The sequence below is a fragment of the Glycine max genome, chromosome 12, assembly GCF_000004515.6.
Source record: "Glycine max cultivar Williams 82 chromosome 12, Glycine_max_v4.0, whole genome shotgun sequence".
In the NCBI taxonomy this organism is placed as follows: Eukaryota; Viridiplantae; Streptophyta; class Magnoliopsida; order Fabales; family Fabaceae; genus Glycine; species Glycine max.
The window spans coordinates 13913598-13934806 of NC_038248.2; the positions used below are offsets into that span (position 1 = coordinate 13913598).

At 33.8% G+C, this 21209-nt stretch overlaps 1 protein-coding gene and 2 long non-coding RNA genes across 7 annotated transcripts; 2 read left to right on the top strand and 1 right to left on the bottom strand.

Moving 5' to 3' along the window:
* The first annotated feature begins 7174 nt into the window (after nucleotides 1-7174).
* LOC106794115 (protein AGENET DOMAIN (AGD)-CONTAINING P1) lies at nucleotides 7175-8135 on the top strand. The gene has a single exon (XM_014764874.3). The coding sequence runs from the start codon at nucleotides 7260-7262 to the stop codon at nucleotides 7686-7688; it is 429 nt and encodes a 142-aa protein (XP_014620360.1). The 5' UTR covers nucleotides 7175-7259; the 3' UTR covers nucleotides 7689-8135.
* A 2142-nt stretch (nucleotides 8136-10277) lies between these two features.
* LOC121173117 (uncharacterized) lies at nucleotides 10278-11591 on the top strand. Its single transcript, XR_005887337.1, has 4 exons — nucleotides 10278-10362; nucleotides 10543-10638; nucleotides 10900-10981; nucleotides 11117-11591. It is a non-coding gene; the product is annotated as an uncharacterized lncRNA (long non-coding RNA).
* Nucleotides 11592-14902: 3311 nt separating this feature from the next.
* On the bottom strand, nucleotides 14903-17710 carry LOC112998547 (uncharacterized). Of its 5 annotated transcripts, none has more exons than XR_005887342.1 (4): nucleotides 17187-17343; nucleotides 16709-17057; nucleotides 16526-16558; nucleotides 14903-15100 (listed from the first exon to the last, which is right to left on the bottom strand). It is a non-coding gene; the product is annotated as an uncharacterized lncRNA (long non-coding RNA). The 5 variants fall into 5 exon arrangements; XR_005887339.1 differs by having other exon boundaries at nucleotides 14903-16345; nucleotides 16455-16558; XR_005887341.1 differs by adding an exon at nucleotides 17352-17710 and having other exon boundaries at nucleotides 14903-17057; nucleotides 17187-17227.
* Nucleotides 17711-21209: the final 3499 nt, after the last annotated feature.

Below are 21209 nucleotides of genomic sequence, written 5' to 3' on the forward strand. Positions count from 1 at the left end.
TAGGGTTTGGGTGTCGTTTTGGAGAAGAGGAGAGTGAAAAATCGTGATTTTCACGTTGATAACATATTTATAACCTGTAGATCTCGCTTAGCAAGCTCATCTCGCTAAGCTGAAGTCCACTTTTCGTGCTTAGCGTGAGAATTCGCGCCTAGTGCAACTTCCACTGCACTATGGCTCGCTTAGCGCGCCCCTGCTCGCTCAGCACAATTCCCTCTCGGGTTGGAATTGTGCTTAGCGCGCGCCCTTCTCGCTTAGTGAGATATCAAAAGTTATTATTTTCAAAATCCCAAAGGTCAAACTGTGAAAACATGTCTTAGGAAGCTCCAGACAAAATTTGAAGATGATCCAACGGTTAAGAAATCTAGGATTGCGATGTTACTGAGATAGGTTTGAGAAAATTCTGAAATCTCATAATTTCAACTTAGTTCAACAAAACTCCACAGAACTCAACATCCATATCAAGAAATTCATACATGACTAACTCAAGTCATACCTCAAATCATTCAAGTCAACCATATTGTCAAATAACAAGATAAATACAATCAAACATCAATTTATAACTATAAATATTTCAGGGTGTTACATTAAGCGTGTTTGGCTTGGAGTAGTTATAGGATGGATGACCTTTTAGGAAGTTTCCCATAAAGCATGTGAGTGAGAATAAAACACACTGAAAAGTCTCGTGTTAGTTTGTGAGGTTAGTCATTGATCCTTGAAGTAAGCATAGTTGATTGTCGAGGTTTCAAAAAGGGATGTTTAAAGAGGATTCTAATTGATGGAGGGTTGTGACCAACAAGGAATTTAGTGAAGTGTCACTATTTGAAGTTTTGTTGTGTGTGAGCTGCCAAAAAGTCAATGGTCAAGGATGTTACACCCGCAACTTGCCCACCGGAGAAATCTATATTCTCTACCCGCTTATTTACCCGTTGGGTATCCGTTTGAAAATTATCCAAAGATTTTCTTTATACTCGCAGGTATCCATGGATACTTCAAATTATATATATAAAATAAAAAAAGAAGTGATTCTCAGTATCAAGAAATAACTAGTGATTAAAAAGCAAGAGCACAAAAGAAACAACACACAAGATAATTAAACATTAAGTATCTCTTAAGTACAAGTAATCATAAATCCAAAGTACAAGTAAAAGTAAAATTATAATATTTCAAAATCATAAATTCAAAGAAAAACATAAGTTCAAATAAATTGAAAATACATAATTTAATAAATTCCAAAAGTCTAAATTGCATAAGTCTTTAATTGTTAATGATTCTCTCATCAATAACTCCACTTTCGTCACTTATTTCATAAAACAAAGAACATCCAAATAAATATCAATAACAATTAATATAATGATAGTTAAAAATGGAATAAAATATGAGGGAACTTTTATAACTTCACAGGTAGCAAGTACCCACAGGTACGAGTACTATGAGCGGGAAAAAAGAAATACTTGTACTCATAGGTAGTGGATCCATTTAAAGTATTCATCATCTATCCATGATGGATGTTATCTATTGAGATCCACGGGAGTTGATTTTTTGTTATCCCTGCTCTAGAATGGTGTGGTGATGATCAATATTCTTAGTTTGAGGTAAGCAAAAACTTTCAAAAACTTGTGGTGAATGTAAACAAAAGATCCTGCAGCTGCACGAAATTGGAATTAACTAGCATTCATTGTTGTCATGGAGTTGCTTGTATGTGGCACATCAATTATAAATTTGATGTATTTATATTTGCAACTATTCATATGTAGAAAAAACACATATTTGGCAACTTATTCATATTTTATTAAGGCAAGTAATGGTTCTAATAATGGGCCTGAGAGTGAACTTCCACCAGTCAACCCCCCTAATATAAGAAGAGCACCTGGTAGATCAGAAAAAAAAAAGGAACAAAGCAAATAATGAGCCAAAAGATAAGTACAAATTGCCTACGCAAAAATTGTTAGTTGTTTATAAAAATTGTGGAAAAGTTAGTCGTAATAGGAGAACATACAAAGGCAAAACTAAGGCTGGTAGGGAGATTCATGGAGGAAACAAGGTAAAAACAACTTCAATATTTGTATATTTTTCGATTAACTATTACCAATTTCGGATATATATCTAGACAACCTAACAGATTTGAAAAGAAAGAATGCAACAAAGTCATCTACAACAACGAAGGTTTTGTAATTTCCCCCTCATAATTTTTTGTAAATTGAAAAGTTGGTCTCATGACTTATTGGTTGTATTTTGATTGTACCAAACTTTGGGTACCTATTATGTTATGTTTATTTATGGTTATTTGCCTATTTGACAATGTTATGTAACTTGATGACTAAGAATGGTGTCTTGGATCACTTAAGATGCCTATAGACTGTTCTTGGACAAGTACTCATTTGTGGTTATAGTTATTAATGCTATTTTCCTATTGCTACAATTTTGTTGTTGTCATCGGTTGAATTTGGTTAGTGATTCTAGTGTGATTATTTTGGTTAATGGTTATATGTTGGTTGTTTTCATTAGTAATATGTTTACGTTGCCAAGAATAATAGGTTGTCTTACAACAATAGGTGATCTTATAATAACGAATTGTCATCCTATAACAAAAATGAATTAATAACAACAACTTCAAGTGTTTGATACCAAATAAAGATTTATTTTTCATTCATCAATCATCCTTGAAAGTCATATTTACATACACAAAATACAAACCATTCCACCTCATCATTGAGCTTACAAACAAAAAACCTACTTCAATACTAAGTCAGGCCTATACCCACAACATCAATACCCCTTTCCAACAACTAACATAACCAACAACATTACAAATGCCGCACACAAAATAAGCACAATTCCTAGCACCTTCTTTCTGTTCAATCAACTTTCTCCTTAATTAATTTCCATGTGCCTCACCTCATCTAGGTCCTTCATCAGCCCAACAATGATGCTCTTTTGACAAGCATTCATGGGAGGATCATACTACTAAAAAAAATCACAACCTTTTCTCCAAGAAACCTAAAAACGAAAAAATAAACTAGAAAAGTCATGAAATAGAATTGTCACACACGTTAACACTTTTCTTCTTTCTACTTAATTTTAAATTAATTTATACATCATGATTAATGCTTAAATATTTATTTGTGTCTAAAAGTATGTCATTTTTTACTTTTAGCCAATGTACTTTTTTATTTTCTTCCCTATAAGATTTTTGTCCTCATAAGTTGATTTTTTTTTCATTTTTAACTTCTATAAGTTTGTTTATTTCATTTGTAGTCCTTGTAAGTTCTTTTTTTCATTTTAGCTGGGGAGGGATCCAAGGAGGGGCAAGCAAGGGGCCTTGGCCCCCCTCCCTTAATTAGGACCCTTTGTGTAAATATAAGAAAAAATAAAAATAAAAATACAAAAATATTAATAAAATAGAACATACAAAAATTAAATTTTTAGTTGATATTTGCTTTAAATTTTTCTAGTAATAGATCATATATCTAATTTTATCCATAAAATTAATAATTAATATTTTTAAAACTTATTACTTAATAAATTATTATTATTAGAAGTAAAATATTTAAATAACTATGTAAAAAAAAAAATCACCTCTCCCATTTAATACACTCTTGGTTCTGTCCCTGATCTTATTTCTTGTAACATCAACATTAATGTCTTTTTTTTGTAATGGTGACTGACAATAGGAACTAAAAGAGAAAAAACATAAAATTAAAAAGACTAAAATTAAAAAAACTTACAGAAAGCAAAAGTGAAAAAGAGTCCGGAGAAGTTATAGAAAAATTGGAGATTATAGATAAAGAGAGAATAATGTTTTTGCATGCGGAATAAGGGGAAAAAGACTGAGAAAAGCTCATCTAAAATTAGAACGAAAAAGATTTATTGCGACTAAAAAATTGGAGAGAAATAGCAAAATTCAAATTGATACGGTAAGCGAAAATCCTTTAGAGTGTGTTTGGATAGGGTAATTTAACTAGGTAATGTATTTTTTATAGGGAATTAAATTCTTTTTTTTTAAAAGTAACTATTTTGATATTTTAGTAAAATGAATTCAAAATTTTAGAATTTTAAAAGGGATTTTAGTTAGTTGAAAGAATAGAATTTCAAATTCTATCTTCAAAAGAGTGAATTTCAAATTCTCTCTTTTGGTTCCTCTTCTCTCTTCTCTCTCGTGGAAGGCACGAGCTCTCCACTGAAATTGCAAGCCCGAGCTCTCTAGCTCCACCCCCACGTCGCTGTCATCACCTCCAACAAGGATGGTGTGGGCAAGACCACCACCACCTCCAACACCGGCCTCTCCCTCGCCTGTCTCGGCTTCTCCGTGGTCGCCATCGACGCCGACGTCAGCCTCCGCAACCTTGACCTCCTCCTCGACCTCGAGAACCTTATCAACTACACCATGATTGAGGTCCTGAATGGTGACTGCTGTGTCGACTAAGCCCTCGTCCGTGACAAGCGCTGGTCCAACTTTGAACTCCTCTGCATCTCCAAACCTCGCTACAAACTCCCCCTCGGATTCGGCGGCAAGGCCCTTACCTGGCTTGTGGATGCGCTGAAAGCACGTTCACAGGGCTACCCCGACTTCATCCTCATCGACTGCTCTGTCGGCATTGACGCTGGCTTCATCACCACCACCATGCCAGCTAACGAGGCCATCCTCAGTAACGTGGACCGCATCACCGATCTCCTCAAATGTGACATAATTTCATGTTTGAACAAGCCGCGTGGAGCAAGATAGAAGAGAGAGGTTGTAATCAAACACAGAATTTTAAAAATAAAGTAATTTAAATTGAAGCATTTAAAATTCTTAAAATTCTTTAGAATTTTAAATTGCCTCATCCAAAGATACTCTTAAAGTTAAGAGTACAAATTTTGTGCTTCCTTTTTTATTTATCTTTTTGGTTTATGTTGATTTGTTAAGTTTTCTTAAGTTTAAGTTTATAAATAATTTATGTCTTCAAGTTAATTTCCAATTTTTAATTTCATAATTTTCAAATTAGATACCCTTTATTTTCTTTTACAAACTTTTCATTGTTTACAGCTTGTTCTGATATCGAAATAATTTCTATATCTAAATAACGTTAAATTATAATATATTGAAAAAATATTTAAGACATTCTAAACCATAAAATTACAAATATTATGCAATTCAATATATTTATAAATTATTTTATATATTCAAATATATTATATATTACATATTGCATTAAAAATTATTTTATCTTATAATATTTAAACTGATCATATCAATAATTAAAACAATCAGCACATGCATGATACGTATCACCAAACTAGTTGAATAACAAAAATACTATTCTTTAATAACCAAATTAAAATATCCCCCTTGTTTATGCTGAATAATGTTTATATTATCTTCAGAATAGTAATTTGGGAACGAAAACTATTTTCTTTAAGAAATTAGGTTTGTACTTAAAGATTTTGCTGCAAGTGTTAATCGAAATAAAAAAAACAAAAACTAAAAGAACAAAACTTTGGAGAGAGAAATAAAATAAAATTAAATGAAATTATATTAAATGAATATATGTACACTTTAAAATTTTGAAAAATAATCATTCTTCAAATTCATAGGAATAATTGCTAATTCAAAGTATTTTTTTCTCTATTTCATACAATTTAAATATATTATTTATCAACAGTTTTCTATGCTTTTAAAAAAAAAATTACGATGTTTGTTATCAGTTTTGAACTTCAAAATTTATATACCTAGATCTTAACATCCAAAATATTCGGGAAAAAATCTTAATTTTTATCTTCAAAATCTCTATTTTAAAATAATTTATTTCCAGTGAATAATAATAATAAAAATATCGATACGTAATACGTTCGTGTCGTCGTTTATTCAAAATAATTTCTTTTCGTGGAAATTCATCACTTTCTCCATAAATTTTATTATATTATAATGAAACCATTATTTTTTTTAACACAAGAACAATTTTACTCATTCACCTAATTAATTAATGGGTGCACCAGCAATGTTGCTGAATGCACCTAGCATGTCCCAAATTACCATATACACGGCCTCCGGATCACAGACCACAGAATCCAGCCCAAAAAGAGAAACCACGAAACAAAACACCACCATCCGATTACCAATTTTGTTTTCTTTTGGATAAAAGATTAAAAAAAATATTTCAGTATTTCAAAAAATACGAAAAATTATTGAAAAAAAATTATTTATCAAACTGTTAAATAATTTTTTTAAGTAATTAGAGAATTAATAACTAATTTAAAAATCTTATCAAATATAATTATAATATTCCATTTATTTCATTATAATTATCATCTTAAGTTATTTTATAAATAAAAAAATTAACAAATACATAAAAGAGAATGATAATTTTATTATCATTATTTTTTTTAACTCATATTATTAATTTTATAAGAAAAATAAGTGAAAAAAAACATTCTTACACAATAATTATCATAAAACAGAGGAAATATAAATTTTCTATTATTAGTTAATTAAAAATTATAATAAATATAACTTTAATAAGAATTATTATTATAAAACTTAATAAATCGTCATTTATAGAAAATATTAAATCTTATTACAATTACTTTAAAATTCACATCTTAACATAATTTTTTAACAGTTTAAATATATTTTTGATACTTTAAATTTGGGTAATTAATTTTTTAATCCTTAAAAGATAATTTATTTTTATTTTTCACTCAAATTTTTTAAAAATTACTTTTATATCACTTTATTTGATGCATTCATAGTTTCAAAATTTATAACATCTTTAACAGCTAAATTTTTATTTTTTTTGAAAAATAATTTTTAACACTTTTAAATCATCAAACTAGTTGAGTCGTATGATTTGGTAGTTGTGTTAACCATATTTTGATGATTCTAAAGAAAAAAAATAAAAATAAAAATAAAATTGTCACAATTTATTACATATTTTTAAATTGTTACAAATCATTAAATTAAAAAAAATATTTTTTCAATAACAAATTGTCACAAATTATAATATCATTAATGTAAAAAATATAGATAAAATTTAATCTAAAAAAACATATTACCGCTAGCCGTAATACTTATTTTATTTTACCATCCATAAAGATAAAATAGCGTCAAAATAAAAAAAAAAAATACAAAAAAATAGATAAAATAAAAAAGTATTACCCGTGACGCCACCACAACTATAAAACACCGATTAAACCTCGCCACCAATTGATCATTCATAATCCATCAATCAAGAAAGAAACAGAAACTTTTTTCTTTGATAAATTTGTTCTTTGTTCCGACAATGCGTCCACCGCGGAAGAGGGTGGATTTCTCGCGCGGCGACAAGGTGGAGATCTGCAGCAACGAGGAGGGCTTCCTCGGCTCCTACTACCCGGCCACGGTCGTGTCGCGCCTCGACAACGGCCTCTACGTCGTACGCTACGACACGCTCCTCGAGGACGACGCCTCGTTCCAGCCCCTCACCGAAACCCTATTTCCGAAAGAGCTCCGTCCCCATCCGCCACGTGTCCCCAGGACCCACTTCGCGCTCCACCAGTGCGTCGACGCCTTCGACAACGACGGCTGGTGGCTCGGCCAGATCACCGGCAAGAAGGACGGCGAGCATTACTATGTTTACTTTTCCACCACCAATGAGGAGATTGCGTATCATGTTTCTGGAATTAGGGTTCACCACGAGTGGAGCCATGGCGAGTGGGTTTTGTCCAATTGAAGTTGAATTCGAAGGTTGATTCACTTTCTTGGGATCGTATATGTGTTTGATTTCTTTTTCTTGGTTTTAGTAGTCTCTATTATACTGTTGTTGTTGTAGGATGGTAGAAGTAATTGTACACTGTGCTTGTTCTTGTTGTTCATATGTGTGTAATTGGAATTGTACTTCCAATTGGTGATACAACTTTTCCATATCGATCCTTCCGCACTGTTCTTGTTGCTGAAGTAATTGGAAGTAATGTTGGATTCACTTTCTTGGGATCGTATATGTGTTTGATTTGTTTTTGTTATTTTTCTTAGTTGTAGACTTTAGTGGTCTCTATTATACTGTTGTTATTGTAGGATGGTGGAAGTAATCATACACTGTGCTTGTTGTTGTTGTTGTTGTTCATATGTGTTTAATTGGAATTGTACTTCCAATCGATGATAGGAAAAGTGGAAATTGAAACCCTTTCGATTTCAGGATCAATTCAATTGTTGTTGCCTCTTTTGTGTTTTTTTTTGTTGTTGTTAATTTTGCTTTTTTCATTCCTTTGATTCTGTTTTTTATGGTACGAAATTGCAATTATCCTCTTACCCTCGATAATGCCCCCAGACTCGAAATTACTCGATAGGTTATGAAGAATTCAGTAGTGGTTTTCTTTGATTGTTTTTTTGTGTGGCTCTTTTTTTTAAAACAAAAATTGGGTTGTTTTTTTTTCTTTCTTTCTAATGAGAGGGTTGGAGATACCGGACGGCTATGGGGCGCTTTCTTGAGAATTAATTAACAAGAGAAAGAAACCGTAAGCGGAGTTGGCAGTATTTTTTTTTTTTTTTTTATGGATGTCCTTAATTCAATAGGTTAGAAACTAATCTTCATTGTGATACATGACTATAGCTGATTTAAGAAAATTTTGTACATAATAAAAATTAAATACAAATTTTCTTATTAAATAATTCTCACTCAAATAAAAGTAACTGGAACTTATACCATTTGTCAATTCTCTGTGTCAATCCTTTAGGATAGTGGGATTGGTAGTATTGTTTAGTCGTATAATGTTATACACAGTTTTTTTTTACCTTTTCAGTTAATGTAGAAATATGGGTTATCTTATCCTGTTAAGGGAGATGCGGTGTTGTGTTGCTCTGCTCTGAGGACCAATGAGGGACAAGAAAAGAGACATGGGAAATGTGGGTTTATTGGATTTCGTAATACAATTCGCAATTTGGTTTAGACTTGGTTTTCCACTCCTCCCAATCCCAATTGGGTATTACCGTGATATACTATCAACAATTGGGCTAAAAGGTTGTTTATGATTTTGGATGTGTTATTTCATGGTTTTAGTGTTTTTACATTGAAAAGTGATAATTGAATTGGTCCGCACCTAAATTGTTTTCTAATGATGTAAAAAGAAAAATATTTCTGATACTTTATTGCCTGATCTGTATTTTATCATTAATTACTAATCAACACAATAAATAAATGGTTAAATGACATATTTAATTACTTATTTTATTTTTTTCAATTTAATTATTTATTCTTTAAAAAAATTAATTTAGTAATTTATCTTATGTATTTTGAGTTTCTGTGATGAGATATCTTCACTTGTGTAATCAATCCCAATCCTAATCAACACTATTAGGGACCCAATTATTCTCTAATGTTTTACTCCTATTTGTAACAAACTGCAATATTATCTCAATTTGTTTGATCTATGATAATTAGATAATTATTCATTATTGAGGATAAGGATATGGATATGTTCAACCCATCAGTGGTGTCCTATCTTGGATATCCAACCCTTTTGAGCATGTTGAGACCATGTGAACAAAGCAATCAAATTAAAATAACCAAATTTCACTTAAGTTTAGACAATCAATATGTCGAGTGCCCTGTATTTGTGTGATTTTACATAATGAGACTCTGCAAGGGAAGAAAAATGTATGCATTGCATGATTCATTTTTTGGTGGAGATGGAGATGAAATTAATGAAACCAGATTTAATTCGCTCAATCGTTATTTTGTGGCATTTCATAGTATTGACAAATGTGTAGATAGATTTACTCACAACAGAAACACTTGTCAAATGCTTTATAATTTATATCATACAGAATTCTGGGTGGTAGAAGACTATGGAGGACAATTGCTTTGTTTAGCATTGGTTTCTTTCTTATCATTAATTCACTTCAATTTTTGCATAGGAATCAAAATGATAGAACACAATATTTGGTTTCTAAAATGCTCTTCTTTTCATTCCATGGTGACTCAAGAAATTAATAGAGACTTCGTTTGTGATAGAATACAGTGGTGTCATTTGATTCATGTAGCTAGCTGACCCCACCTAGTGAAAAAGGCCATGGTGGTGGTGGTGACTCAAGTTATTTTAGTGAATGATTTCAGATCAGTTAAATTTGTTTTTGTGTGACTTGTTTCTGACATAAATAAAGTTCCTGTCAACAGGAAGAGCCTTCAGGGTTTCTAAGCGTAAATAGAGTCATGAGCCTGGACAGGTCTCTGTCTACATTATTTAAATTCAAATCTTCAAATTCTGTTCCATTATTCTCTTTACATTTGTTCTTTCTTTATCTATATAGTTATTTGAATTATGAACTGCAGTTTGGAAGTTGATTTGAGTAAAGAACCCGCAGCTCCAATAAATCATAATGCACACCAGCAAATTGATGCAGAAACTAATGTGAGAGCTTTGTCTTTTCTCTTGATTTTCCCTTAATTTTAATGACTTATGATATATCTCCAATATTGTAATATTCTTCCTCTATTGAGTTCTATTTTGGAAAAAACAAAGGTAAATAATACTTTATGTTGTTTTTCCACATTATTCATTTCACTTTTCTTCAACTGAAATGATGATCAGGTGATAGTAAGCAATAGGGTAAGATATAAATCAGCACCAATATGCCGCGAGCAAGAAAAATGGGATAGAGCTACCAAGGCAGCAATTGGAGGCAGTGTAAGTAATGCTTTGCTATATCATGGAGTCCCTACCATTAAGATCTAGCATTGTACTTATTAACTGGATATATTTTCCATTCCATCTTATATAGCCTAGGAGAAATTGATATTTACTGCTGTAAGACATTGAACTTGATTAATGGTATACCTTTGAACCCAAAATAGAAACTTGAAAACCTATGTTACTTATCTTTAGCAACATTTAGAAGTTGATTTTTAATATTCAAAGATCTGATTTAGACTAGTTATACTGCTATAGGATGTGGTGTTCCGGTAAATAAGGCAGTCTCGTGAAGATCCAAAAGTTTTGGCTGCTCAAGCTGAGGAGTAGTATAATAAAGGTACTAAGCACCATTGTGTGGTTATTTATTCTTCCTTGTTAGAAGTCATGTGAATATTACCCTCCATTGTGGCATTGATTAAATAGCAAATTTTGTTAGTTCTGCTCCTAAACTTATTTTGGTTTTTCTGGTCAGTTAAAGAGGAAGTTGCAAATGTTTACCTTGGGTATAGGTGGTGTTGGTCTGGTTTCAGCTTATGTTTCTTATTCCCCTGAGATTGCAGCTAGGTATTTGAATTCTTCATGTACTATTGACATAGTTATTCTGAATTAGTGATCTTCAATTTTTCATCTATGCTAGCAAATATGGTTGAATTTGGGGCTAAATCAGCTTAATGTTCATCTTTTTTTTTTTGAACTTTATTCGGCATTTACGGCACCCTCACCAAATGTGTAGAACAAGCAATTTGTGATTGAACAGACTTGGAGATCAACTCAGGAGCGCAAGTCACTTGAGCGAACAAGCCAACGAGACGTACATTTACATTCCAGTGAATGTTAAATAAATACGCAAAGATGTAATTGTGAGAGAATGAGAGGCAAGGACATCAAATTTATCCATATTATTAGCATTGTGACTGTTGTTTACAGTAATGACATAAACTTGAAAATCCTAATGAGTCATTGGAGACATTTAACAACAACCTTCAAATTGCCCTTAGTATCATGCACAGTATCGGTCGACAATGTCAAAATTCACAAGCAGTTGTCCTTCTCGAATTTTAGCCAACCTGCATCAATTAGACTTTGCACCTTATGTTTCAGGGTCATACAATGCTCAATGGAATGCCCCGGAACTCCTCCATGATAAGCACATGTTGCATTCGAGTCGTATTCTCGGGAAAATGGAGGTTGAGGAATCTTTGCTAGGATTATGGTTACCATTGCATTATTGAGTAGATATGAGAGTAAGTTAGCATACGACACCGGAATTGGGGTGAATTCTACAAGTTTCTTTTTTGGAAAATTCTTTCCCTGGTCAATGTTTTGGTTCGTATTAAGAGTGGTATTTGGCCTCGGATTGCAGCAAGCGGATTTTTGGCAGACTTGGGGGCAGCCCTTGTGGATGATTGCGTATTCTTGGCTGGTAGGATGGTGGGTAATGAGAAGAACTTATATTGGCTGAGTGTTGATATTGTTGAGCTAGTGGGAAATTTGACCATGTAGGAACGACAGTCATAGCATGGGTTCCTCCCTCCTTCTTATTCTCTTTGTTTTCCCCAGACTTCTTATTCATCGAAGCAGCATAATCAAACTTGTCTCTTCTCAGACCCACTTCGATTCTTTCGCCAACAAACACCAAATCTACAAAGCTTGAAGGCATGTAGCCCACCATCTTCTCATAGTAGAACACTGGTAGCGTGTCCACTATCATTGTTATCATCTTTCTCTCCATCATTGGGGGCGCTACTTGAGCTACCAGTTCCCTCCACGTTTGGGCGTATTCTTTGAAAAATTCATGTTCCCTCTTACACATGTTATGTAGTTGCATTTTATCCGGAGTCATATCAGAATTGTACTGATACTGCCTAATGAATGCAACCATTAGATCCTTCTAGGAATGGACCTGAGAAGGTTCCAGATTAGTATGTCAGGTGACGACTGCCCCAGTAAGACTTTCTTGAAAGAAGTGCATCAACAATTTTTCATCTTTCGCGTATGCCCCCATTTTCCTGTAGTACATCCTCAGGTAATTCTTGGGGCAAGTAGTCCCCTTATACATATCGAAATCTGACACCTTAAACTTCAGAGGGATGACCACGTCGGACACTAGGCATAATTCTGCCATGTCAGCAAAGACATAATTTTCGCCTCCTTCAATGGCCTTCAGCCTTTCCTATATATGATCAAATTTTTCCCTTTTCACCATAGTAGGAGGCAGTCTTCCCACCGCAAAATGTAAGTGTTGTAGTTGTTGTTGTGGGCGATACTGAGGACCCTCCAAGGTGTTTGGCAAGGGTACGCCACCAAATGTTTGCCCTTCAGTGACATATCTCAGGTGAGGCTTGAAGTCGGCCAGAGCGTGGTCTCGGGGTACTTCATGTGTCTCCCTTATGGGTTAAGAGACCGGTGCATGACCAGATCAGAGTTGTTGGCTCTCAATGGGTATGGGAGTGGAGTTGTCAACATTCTCCTCGAGAGCATGTGCAACATTGGGTGATGCATAGTTGGGAGGCAAGCCATATGGCGAGAGGGGATGCTTGCTCTGGACCTGTACAAAATGGGGGCTGCCTGTACTTCCCAATGCTCCACCTCCCTGATCTACCATGTCCAAGACTGAACGATTTACTTGATTGAGGCCAGATGGGTGAGTTGGGTCCACCTCAGTAGCGGTACTTGCGGCAATGACTGTAGCCGTGTTGACCTCTATCATTTTTCTCATACTCATCATGACTTCCATCATTGTGGTCATTTCCTCTTTCATGGCCTCCATGTCGGCCATCATCTACTCTTACACCTCCTCTATTTCACTCATCACTCTAGCTTTGGCACACGTTCGGTAAGGGTGTTGTAAAATGCGTTCTTTCCTTTTGATTACAATGATTACAATTCTGATTTCAAGGAAGGAATGCAATCAGCAATGCAACCAACATGAAAATAAAAATAAGCATGGATGTATGTGAATGATACATTGTTGAAGTATTGCAAATTTTACACAGGACATTCAGTAGAACATAGGGTTGAATCAATTCAGATTTTCATTAAAACAACATTGTTCATTACATCTCGTTAGAGTCAAAGTGCAACTGGAAATAAAACATGGACATCAACAATACCTAATTTTGTAAATTATTTAGCTCAATCATGCGTTGGTTGTAGCCAAAGAAGCTATGTAAACTCACTCCATACTTTTGGAAGCTGGTTACTTCCATACTTGACCTTAACTTGATGAAAACATTTCCTTAAAAGCACGTGCTTGGTTCAACCCTATAATCTAAGAATAGAAATTTTGATTGTCAATATTTTGACAACCTATCATAGAGATGAATGATTAGGGCATACTTATGCTATGCATGACAAATGTAACTATGAGATCGACATGAGACGCCTGAAGAACCATCCTTTCCTAGTTAACAATGTATTAGGTACCATGTTCACATGATTTTCAATCATTTTTCAAGAGAAACAAGTGTATAATCCCAACATTGTCTGTTTATAGCTATCATCATGGTACCCAACACATGTAACTAAGAATGTGGTGTAAACTTTCACGCTTCATAGTGACTTTTTTTTTGTTTTTTTTTTTTGGAAAATGCAAGGCATGAGCAATTGTGTGTTAGGATCATGTATGAGTGAATATAACATGCGACTAATGGCAACATAAGGCATGTGATTGGCAGCACAAAGACATGCTAAACGAACGTGTATGACAATGTAATGATTTATGCAAAATGCAACACATGAATATGATAAATGGTAAATACAAAATGATATGTCCATTATGACGTTTAGGAAGATATGCATGACTTGATCAAGGAAACAAAACATGGTGAGTTTGCTCTGTGTCCCTAATTCAGGAACCTACTAGAAAGGATCAAAAAGTTCGTTATCTAGTGACAACTCCTAAGGGTGGTTTCATGTAACCTTATCGGCCTCTAGAGATATTATCCTCTTAGATAATACATTGTGGCGATAGGAATTATCATCGACAATGCATCACCAAAAGAGGAAAACTCTAGATGAAACAATTTTAACTAAAAACCGTCTTAGAATGTTTTCTTTTAAAAATAAAAAAATTAAGGATTCCAAGACGATCTTTTCCATCTTAGAATGTATTTTTTTATAAAAAAGATTAAGGATTTTAAGATGATTTTTTCAAAAATCGTCTTAAAAAATCTACTTTCTAAGATGGTTTTTTAGAGTCTTAGAATGTATTTATTTTTTTTAAAAAAATAAAAAATAATGAATTATCAGCTGTAAATAACAAAAAAAATAAAATTTATAAATAGTGCATCATCACAATCTTTTTTCTTCAATGTAAACCTACAACACCCACATCTTGATAATAATTAATCTCTAAACCGATAACCTTCTCAAAGTACTTCTCCGGACGGGTCAAGCACTTCACTGTTGCTCTTAGTAATGACAGGAACTCATCCTTTGGATCAACCTTCAGGTCCTGCAACATTGGTAGTATGAGCTAGAGAAAACATATGTTAGCTAATTTTGACCATTTGAAGTGAGAAAAAAGAGAAAAACTTAGACTAAAGAAAACCACAAATATAGTTTTAAAAAATTCTTCATGGTCTAAATACAAACTAAAATTTCAGTAAGATTGGAAAATTATGATTCTAGATTCTACGTTTGGTCTGCTTTGTTTCTGACAGAAGGAAAATCTAAATTATTTGATGAACAAAAGGCTGAATTGTTCTAATGAAGTCGAGTCTATTCCGTAGCTGCAGCCCAGTCATTAAGATACAATTTAGTTCTCATTAGTTCTGTTCAATCATTAATTTTTCATTGCATCACTAACACTAACTGAAAATATACTTTCAAAAAACAAACCGAACATATAGTAATGCATGACACCCAAAAACACTAATCTATGATCTAACCAAACAAATTGATTCAGACATTGTAGGATCAGAGAGGTAAGTAAAACTTTCATTTATGATCACCATTGTAATGGTACAAACATAATAAAATCAACTCCGTTATTGGCACCAAAAAGATTTTAAGGTGACAATCAGGTTTAAAAAAATATAAATTTAAAATTGTAGCCTTTTCCTTTTGGAAATAGTGTCCAGTTCCTGATGTCAACAATGCTCACTAGAGCAATTAATTTTCTGGCTGTAAATGTTATGCTGGTAGGGTACAATTCACGCATTCTTGTGATTCAATGAAGTATCAATTCATGTTAAATGAAAAAAAGTCTTAATGTATATTGATCAAGGTTAGAGTAAGTGCATAATGAAAAATAAACAAAACACAACATGGAAAGCTTAAGCCAGCCTGTAGATGTAGAATTATATTGATCATAAAACATGCAAGTGATAACCTGATTTCCATGGCATGATTTTGTTGTTTTTTTTATTAGATATCTAATTATAGAAGGGGAAAAAGATGGAGTTGGAAGGGGAAGGTGCCAATTTGCTCATATAAGATATGGTAAAAGTAAACAAGAGCCAACAACATGGTCAAAAAATCATGTTAAGACAATAGGACAATAGAATAAATAATAGACTTTGTTGCAACATTGTTGATTACACACAGAAATAATGGATATACCCGAATCATGTCAAGGTGATCACGTGAGTTATTTCCCGGTCAAGGTGTACCATCTTACATGGTCCATCCTTCTTCTAGTGTTTTCTAAGCCTTAGCTACCATAGCATTAACTCGTACTTTATACTCTTCATAGTCTCTAACAGAATTGAAAGGTAATCAATCATGAAGAGGTTGCTCTAAGATACTCAATTTGGGAAAACAAGGTGGTGAATACTAGTGAATCAAATGTTTAGTAAAAGCAATACCTACAACAAAGCAACCAGCTAGACATTCACTTGACAACTTCAAAATGTTTAAGAAGCATGAAGTAACATACCCACAAAACTTCCATCAGGGCTCATGCAGCAGCCTGAAAAATTCTCAACTTTAATTACAATGGTTATGAATTCTCAAGCAGCAAGACTACTGGCCAAGCACAATAATATACTGGACATGATAGCTTAAGCTGCACTATTTTTCTTGAATCAGATAGAAAAAGAAATGTTGCACTGTATGAAACCTGAAATGGTAATGAGCATGCAGACACATCCCATATCTTGAATGGCTTTGAAACCAACTTTTCTCGCAAACTGAGTTCCCAGAGGCTAGTTTCTCCATTATTTGAACCAGCTATTCATTGGAAATATATATCGTTAGAAGAAAAAAATCAAGTTATGCTTTGTTGGTATTTTGGTAACCAAGATATTAGACATGAAAAAACCATGATAAACAATAACAATAAGTAAGGTATGATGAGAAGGATGGAAATCTATGCTCGTCATAGAGGATCCTTGATGCAATGTCATAGTCACAGTTCTTGGTGGATCATCCAGTGTCCAAGAGGCTTGTCAAGCCAAGGGATAGGAAACCTTAAATTATATATATAAATAACACTGACATAAGTCATAAGCCATTACAAAGTCAAACAAGAGAAAAAATTTGGCATCACAAAATATGAGACACGACTAAATTGAACAAAAATTCATCATCAAAGTTACCTCGTCTACAGAAATTCAAGTTATTGAGCAGATCCAACAATCTGATTTATCATGACAGTCAATTTAATTTTGACAACAAGAATTCAAGTTATTAGCAGTTTACGTACATATAAAATCCTATAGCAAGATATTTGAATCTTTGAAAAGAAAAAAAAAACTTCATACCAATATGGTATTTTTGGTAATATGACATTGAATCGCTTTCACATCTACTTGGAAATTCTTGTTAATTGGTACATGCCATAATTTGATATTAAAATACTATGCAACCTTGTCATATGCCGAGTGTCCAGACTCGGGAATAATCCTATAATTAAATGGTTTGAAAATATATTAAAAAATAATTTACCAAATATATAATAATGAATTAATATTGGTGACGTACATCTCAGGTCTTGAAATTCCTTTCTCAGATTTCATTTAGTCACGAGATGACTTGATAGCTAATAATATACTCAGTCCCGCTTGGTGTCATGTTGCCACATATTTGTCCTCCAGAATTCTTTTCCTTACTTCCAAGAAGTGCAGCTGTCATTGCAACCACTTCTGCCTCAAAGTGTGCAACACTCTTGAATACATCCAAATGCAGGGGATTGGTATGAGCAAACCTGAAATGTCATCAATATGAATTGTTGCATACATGCAACATTATTGAGAAATATTAGCAACCCAGCTAATGAGCATGGCTATGACCTTAAACAATATCTTAAATCCCAATTGGATGTATTATTCTCTATACTATCAGTCATTTCAGTGCCTCAACATTAATTGATACCAAAACTTAATTTTGAAACAGTTCTGTGAGACTCTGAAACATATAGAACTAGTCCAGATTATGACCTTTAATTAATAATCACACAACAAGCAAAGTGGCAAAGAGGTGTCTCGTTTGCTTTTGTTTGCCAAAACTAAAAGTCTTAACCATAGACATGCTTTAAATATTTTCAACTTCAAACAAATAGGAAAACTTCCAACAATGCCTAGATCAAAGTTAGAAACTAGATTGATGTAGAGGAAAAATACATGATCTGATAATAGTACTCAACGGTGGGATGCTCCCAGCTCATAAAGCAAATGATCTAAGGTACATTTTAATCAGTTTCAAAACCACAAAGCTATGCAAAACTCCATCTACAAGAATATTACACAGTAAAATGACAATTGTCAATCAGTTAATATTAACAAAAACATAAAATAAAACTAAAAACTCTGTCATGTCTTACTAACATTGAACATGCCTCATTTATTAGAGAAAAATGTCCATGAGATTCACTTCCTCCAATGCAGCTGCAAGGCGTAAACAATAAATACATTTTAAAAAGATATTTAGAACAGTACACTCAAATGGATGGGCGGGGGGGGGGGGGGAGGAAAAAAAAAGCATACCAAGTACAAATGATTAGAATTTAACATTTTTACAAAAATTACTAACATACATTGTACCAGAGCATTTGCCTTAACAAATTGCATCATTTATTTTCTCCTCTCTCCTTTTCTCAAGGACAGATGTCCCTAATCCTTTTAGATTTACTATTAGATTGCAACTTATCCACAACCTACAAGCTCAGTGACCAGATTAATAAGCAAGATGACCTAGTTATTAACATGTTACAAAAAGGAACCCCCAATGTTATTTTTGACACTCAGGTCCATAAACAAACCATAACACTCATCTACCTCTTGAGGAACAAGAATGATACCATGAATTGAACTCTTTTTAGAATTGACAAATAATGTTATTGGAAAAATCCAAGAGGTTTCTTTACCTCGTGCACCCTTAATTCACTGAGTAGTTCACAATACAATTTTGCTAATGAAACTTATTCACAACTTTATTTCACTTCCATTTTTACCCCATACCAAACTTACCTTAAGGATGAAGGTTAAGCAATGTGAAAAAACCTATTTTTCACCCTAAACATTAAGAGGATACCAAACTAAAGTCTAAGTTGAGATTCCATCGTAGGAAGATATTGAGTGAGATTGTGAGAGCCAGTGAATCCGTTCAAAAACTCATTTTTCATATTTATCTTGTTCCTGTTTAATGTTACCTTGCCTTTTCCATTTAGTGATTGACTCATTGTAATACAATAATACAATTCTAGATAACTGGGCCTTGTAACCAAAATAACATAGCCTGGTTCAAATTCTCCCATATGAAAATTTTTGCAATTCCAAAAATCAAACTAACCACTATTTTAATAAAAGAACATGCAAATTGCATATACGATCTCCGAGAATCAAATCAAACTGACTGCCACTACTCAAATAAATCACAACAAACAAAATCAAAGCTCGATGAAAGAAACAAAGGCATGCATGCGAAGTTGACTCCATTCATGAGACAAAAAACCAAAGTTCAGTCGAATCAAATTCAACAAAGAAATACATTGAACCTAACCTTTTGTTTTTTGGCATCTATGTATCCCTTCACACCAAGGATCAATCTGCGAATCAAAACAGGGAGCAAACATTAGTTAAGAAAACATATTGAAAAGAGTAGTTGGCATATAATAGCATTGCATGTAGTGATGTGTTGTACTTGATGGACTTAATGAGAAACCCAGACCCGTAAGTGAAAGAGCGTGGCTTTGAGTCCATTCTCGGAGAGGAAGTGGAAGAAGGAGCAAAGAGCATGAGCGAAGAGGAGAGGAGCGAGAAGCACATACCCGTAATTTTCCTATCTGCTAAAAGGAAAAATAGGGGAAACAAAAAGAGAGACCTATCTACGATGAACAAAAAAGTAGAAGAATCGAATCCTTCGATGTCCAAAACGTCATCGTCATAGGAGAAGTGTCAGAACAATCTATAAATGATCAAACCAAAGATAATCTCGAGCCTTTGGCTTGGTCTTGGGCCTTCACCGTCATTGTCACTGCCTTCATCGTCCTTTGGCTTGGTGTTGGGCCTTGTAGCCATAGTCGTGTCCCCGTTGGAGGCCGGACTGGGGCCGCTGTCGTCGAGCATGGCCCAAATCTCCTCGAGTAGTTTCAAAAAATGGCATTGCGTGATTCGAGCAAAGGAGGGGAAGCGAGAGAATGTGATTAGGATTTGTGAGTGTGAGTTTGGGCACACGTACTGTTGGGTTTCGAGAAAGCCAAAGGAAAAATGGCTTTAAAACCTGCAATGACAACCATTCAATTCTAAGATGGTTTTTACAAAACCGTCTTAGAATCATAGCATTCTAAGACGGTTTTTGCAAAACTGGCATAGAACGGGAGTTTCAAAGACGGTTTTTGTACAACCGTCTTAGTTTAACAATCTCGTATTTACAAAATTGTCACTATGTTACATTCTAAGACGATTCCGCATAACCATCTTAGAATGTGCGCTGTAAAAAATAAATTTTTTAGTGGTGTTTGGTGGTAAAATATCTGAGACTCTTCTGCAATTCTGAGCAAAAGAATTCAATTATTCAGAATATGGGATCTTGGATTGATGGTGCTTGGTGTTGTGCGCTTCGATGGTGCTGACAATGGTTCAAATGGGAAAAAGACTTGTGAGCTATCATCAACTCATCGTAATGAGGTTGATAAGTGGGAGTGGAAGTCAAATAGCTTGAAGTGATTCATAATCAAGGATACTTATAAGATTCTATCTCATCTAGATAGCATGGATGTGGGTTCGAGTTTGTTAAAGGAGGTTTGGAAATCAATAGTGCCATCAAAAGTTACAACATTTGGATGGAAACTACTACTTGATGGCTTCTCGGTTACTTGGTTTTCTTGGTTCTCGTCTCTAGGATCTTCCTTAAAGACTCTCAGCAGTGTCTTCTTGAAGGGGATATGTTCTGCTAGCGATGCTTGAAGCAACTATAATTGGATTTTAATTCTTTTTTATTAGCCTGGGATTTAAGTTATGTAGGGAATGGGAATTAGTGTTGTTTGTGCTCTTTCCTTTAGGTAATCAATACTTTCAACACTTTTTTTGGGTACTTTAATGGCTTAATTACCAATTTGATCCTGAAGTTTTTTCAAGGTTCAATTTAGTCCCCAAATTATTTTAAAACAGACCAATTTGGTT

Excerpts from the sequence above, each read along its gene's own strand:
- LOC106794115 (XM_014764874.3), top strand. The coding sequence starts at position 7,260 with ATGCGTCCACCGCGGAAGAGGGTGGATTTCTCGCGCGGCGACAAGGTG.